This window comes from Protopterus annectens, chromosome 4.part1, assembly GCF_019279795.1.
Source record: "Protopterus annectens isolate FY-2018-M chromosome 4.part1, PAN1.0, whole genome shotgun sequence".
Classification (NCBI taxonomy): domain Eukaryota; kingdom Metazoa; phylum Chordata; order Ceratodontiformes; family Protopteridae; genus Protopterus; species Protopterus annectens.
In genome coordinates, this window is record NC_056734.1 from 490,086,347 (window position 1) to 490,091,508 (window position 5,162).

General features: G+C 39.7%; 1 protein-coding gene across 1 annotated transcript; it reads right to left on the reverse strand.

The window, feature by feature from the left end:
• Positions 1–2,287: 2,287 nt before the first annotated feature.
• Positions 2,288–5,162, reverse strand: HES1 (hes family bHLH transcription factor 1). The gene is made up of 4 exons (XM_044070301.1): positions 4,746–5,162; positions 4,526–4,621; positions 4,202–4,289; positions 2,288–3,083 (listed from the first exon to the last, which is right to left on the reverse strand). The coding sequence occupies exons 1-4, from the start codon at positions 4,851–4,853 to the stop codon at positions 2,569–2,571; spliced, it is 807 nt and encodes a 268-aa protein (XP_043926236.1). The 5' UTR covers positions 4,854–5,162; the 3' UTR covers positions 2,288–2,568.

Genomic DNA, 5,162 nt, shown 5'->3' on the forward strand with positions numbered 1-5,162 from the left:
CAGAAATGCATTATCTAGGAGGTGTGTGTGTGTGTGGGGGGGGGGGGGGCGGTGATTTTCAGTTAAGACTTGTTCCTGTGGCAATGTATGCTGAAATGTGATCGCAAGTACGTGTGTCGATCAAGGGTTCAGTGCTTTTGTGGTGGTTCAGACAGGAGATGGCAGTGTACATAGCGAGTCTCTTGTCTACAGGAAAGAACTAGAGGCATTTTAAGTGTCTTCAGACTTTCTTCGATTGTGTAACGTTGAAACTAGTCTATGTGATGGTTAAATGGAACTTTATTTATACCTCACCTAATGTTTGGTAAAAATATCAAGAAAAAAGGGGTCCTAACTTTTTGGTTGGGTTTCCATTGTATTTGTATATTCTATGAGATCAAGGGTAAATATCTGAAGTTGAAACCTTTTGCGTAGCTAGACATACTCCATGTACTCAAACGAATACATTTTTTTCGAATACCTCGTAGAAACATAATGGCTGAAAGAACACAGAATGTTTAGAATTCTAAGCTACGGTATACCGGGCAGTGCTATAGAATTAAAGCATGCTTACTTGATAAGAATGCACCACTAAAATGGACTTTTTATGCTTAGAAATGGGAAACATTTGAAAATAATGTGCCTTTTCCGAATTGTGTAAAAGCACATTTTGGGGGGCATAACTTTCAACTGTCCCTGATTTTGACTCGTATTTATTCTCTGTTAATCACTTCATAAAACTGATTACATGTTTGTGACAAGTGGTGAATTAAACGTAATGACAATAATATTTTACTTCAGAGCTTCGCATTCTTGTATTCTGTTAAAGTCTGGTTAGTATTATTAATATTTTAAAAGTGCCCTTTACTTCTGGGTTTGTCTCTGATTCAGTTGAGATTTGTCCTTAGTTGGTCGAGAGCTACGTTTGGGGGTGGAATGTGTTTTTTTAAATGATACTTGCAGTGTGTGTGTGTGTGTGTGTGTGTGTGTGTGTGGGGGGGGGGGGTAAACGGCATTTCGTTTGAGTACAAAATATAAATTCTTGGATACACACCCCTGTTTAGCACTACAATAGTTTAAGTGCAATTACAGGGACGAAAACAACGGCTCAAAACTGGGGACATATTTTAACTATTGCTCTTATTAACTTAAAAAGTAACCTGAAGATACGTTTTAAATTAGCACAAGTCTAAAGCTCAAATGTATGCCACTAAACCCTAAATGATTTGCCATAAAAAATAAAAATTTTATGAGAAATAGAACAAAAAACATGAAAATCTGGACAGCTGAGAGGTATGCTAGGAGATGACAAATACAAAGGGGGTTGTTGGGGAGAGGGTAGTGGGCTTTGGTGCTTTCAAAAGAAAACACAATCACTTTAAATGCATAACACCGTGTTCAACACTTTACTGTTATTTTAGGTTGAACTCGAACACACGCACGCACGCACTGTAATGTCCGCAAGCTATACAGCACATCAGCTAGTTACAAGCTGGACCCTTTTCTCATCTAAAAAAATGGCGCAGAGCATCAATCGGGATTTCGAAACATTAAGGACGGTCAATTACAGAATGACTGTGCCATATTAAGTGTCAGAACCAGGAGTTAAAAAATAACATTGATCCAAAATCATTCAGCGATGTAACCCCCCCCCCCCAAAAAAAAACACTATTCCTGAAAGAAGGACCAGACCACACTCGACTCAGGCGTTTCCACTGGATTTATATCGCACTGGGCTCGCAAACATTTTATTTTTCAAACAATGAGTTTCACTCTCCCCTTACCTATGATAGCGCCAGTAGTATGTCGAAAGAAGAAACGTCAGATGTCTCTGACCCTCAGTGATGTTTGTACATTTGTCACTAGTGTTAATAGTTGGCACTACAGCTGGGAACACCTTAAAGAAATAATCTAGTTTCTTAAACACACATTTGTTTCCCCCAAACATACAAACTGTAAATAGCATTACCTCCAGTCTGCAAGTGTTTCCTCAGCAGTCGTCTTCCCTCTGTTCCATTATGTATTTATTATGTCCCTACGTGTTGTAGATCAGAGAACCACCCCACTATATTAATATTTCCAAAAAAAAAAAAAAAAAAAAAACAAGACGTCCTGATGTAAATTCAGTTATTAGAGTCTAATTACAGCATTCATCCCTTCGTGTTTCTCCTGCCCACTGACATATAAGTTCAGACTGTTTGCACATCTTCTGCATTATTTTCCCCGGAGATCGTGCACCCGTGCGGTTCATACACTTAACCAAATGATGCAAGCAACTTCAAAAATAATTCACCTCAGAGGACATTACTTAAAAATGTAAAACTTTTTTATTTTCAAATATATCTTCCAAAAAGAAGAAGGCTCAACAAAATTCAACATATCTTTGGTATCAAATAAAAGATATTTCAGATATAGAAATGCAATTTCATAAATTGACTTTACAATACAAATGCAATCCAATATGAACCTTTATCAAATATATGTACAAATATAGTGCATACTCATACTTTTTATGGTATACAAAGTAGTTTGTAGCAAGTCCTTGTACATAACAGTACCAAGTCCATAAAATAAGCTGCGATAGTTGTGCTACCACGGTCTCCAAACTGAATCTGCAGTGACCGAAGGTGCACTTGAAGGGGATACCGCAGATGGCTGCCCTGCAGAGTTCATGTTTCCGTTGGCATACACCGGAATAACAGGTCCATTGTGCGCAAAGGCTGTATTGGGTATCAGGAAGGCGAACTGTCCGTCTGAGGCAGGTACTAGCTGGAAACCTCCATACACTTTTGTGGTTTCAACTGACGGTGAACCTAGTTTACAGGGGACTCCGTTGATGGGAACTACACTACCCTGGGTTGTTCCTCCCCCAGGAATCTGCAAGAAGGCTGGATGGGGAGTTCCTGCCGGAAGTTGAGTCTGACCAGGGTGATAGCTCATGGCGTTAATCTGAGTCATACAACTGGCCAGGTGGCCCAGCAAGCGCGTGCGAACTTCTGTGTTGACCCCTTCACAAGTGGAGAGAAACCGTGTAACTTCATTCATACATTCACTGAATCCAGCACGATACTTGCCCAGTACTGTTGGATCTGTGCTGAGGGCAGCTGCAAAAAAGAGGGGGAAAAGGAACAGTTAAATAATTTTGTAAAACGTAGATTTACAGCATTAAAGCTCACATAACGCACTAAAACAGCTTTTAACTAACTACATAAACAAATACGTTAGACCGTTTAAGATCAGTAAATTACAACCAGATCACTGGGAAACAACTATGGAAATTAATCCTGTCACCAAAGAAGTTGCGTCCCACACCAGGTGGCAAAGACACAGACTTGCACAAACTTTTTCGTGGTCCATTTAATTGTTATAACTCCTTGTAATTACTCATTATTTTATCATCTATGCAACTATTTTTATGAATGCTTTAACGCCTGCTAGAAATCCATACCATTCTCCAGTACAAAGATAACGTAAAAAGTGGACCAGAGAATTACTGACATACCCTACCTTGGTTAATTTGGGGGGTGCGGGTTTATGTGGCGAAGGCACAAACTGCCATCACTGTTCCTGATATATATAGCAAATACACGGAAATAGCCTGGCTACACAGCCTGACATCTTAAGAATTCACAGTGCAACCTATTCACCACACTGCAGGGACAGAAGCTTTCATTCTACTCTTTAGGCATTAGCTGAATGCCCGGTGTTACACGTTTCCAAACAATATCTGTTTCAATTTAACTGTCCCACTAAACAAAATCTGCCAAGCACATGATCAGCTATTAAGACTTGTAGGCTTTTCAACCACTTTCAGCTTTGATATTAGAGATAGGTGAGTTTTACAGATCCTGGTAACAGTTTTCTTACAGAAGGTTAAGGCTGCTCCACTTAGCCCTATAACCACGTCTCTGTTGACCGTGGGAACAGTAGCTGGAGCCAAGTCTGTGAAATGTGTCTGCATACCAGGCACACCACAGACGGAAGTCTGGAAGGAGTCACTTGTAAGATTTTTCCCCTTTGGAAATGGGGCAAAGTCCAGTGATTCACAATTGCACAGTTTCCAGAACTTGCACAAGCAGAAAAAGCATGCAACTGGATTGGCAGAATTCATTCCTTGAATCTTGTCCATTTGGAGGGAATGAAACACTTACATCTGTCACTTTGTAGTTTATGCTACATGCAGTTTTAAAAGACATCTTATGGGGAAAATACCGATGCTCACCAGTCATTTGGGCTCGCTGTAGATTCCTAAGGTGCTTGACTGTCATTTCCAGAATGTCCGCTTTTTCGAGCTTAGAGTGCCTTGAACTCTAGAAGGAAAACGTAAAGATGAGTAAAAATTCATGGCTTCAATTATTCCCACAACATTCCGTTACTTTTGTCAAGATTCTGACTGTTTTACAGACCAGGATTCGGAAATCCTTTATTTACCAAGTTTTTTTAATTATTACTAATTATTATTAAATTAGTAGTAGTATTATCTATTACCCCACCCACTCTTACTTTTTACAAACGAGTGACTACTAGTTTACTCGTGATTACTTACATCTTTTTTAAGTGCATCCAAAATTAGGGTTTTCAGTTGGCTAAGGCTTTCATTGATTCTCGCCCGGCGTCTTTTCTCCATAATAGGCTTGGAAGACTGAAATGAGACAAAAAGAAATATATTAAATATCAGCATGATAGTTCTCCAGCTGCTTTCTGCTGTTGGTGACCAACAGCCTGAGCGTCAATTATAAAACATTTTAACAAGGTCAGCCAATTACCTTTCTGTGTTCAGAAGCTGTCTTTGGTTTGTCTGGGGTTGTGTGGACATTAGCTGGGGTAGCAGCTACCGGAGACGATGAGTTTTTTTCCATCATGTCTGCTGGCATTCTCCGATTCCAAATACCAGTGCAAAGCAGGTTAAATCCTTTTTCAGTTTTCAAGTTAACCTGTGCCCCTACGGCTTTCAGGCACAATTCGGTGTCTCTTGGAACCTCCGTGATTGCGGCCTTTGGCCAATTTGTTGAGTATGTTTAGTCTATGTAAAACGGTATGTTGTATCTTTATTTGTGATACTGCAAAGCCACGGCATTCAAAGTTTGTTACTTCCACATGCGCATATAGGTATTTTCTTCACTGAACCTTAAGAACTTCTGAATCACTGTGCGGATCAAGGCTACCTTTATTTATAGCTGCCA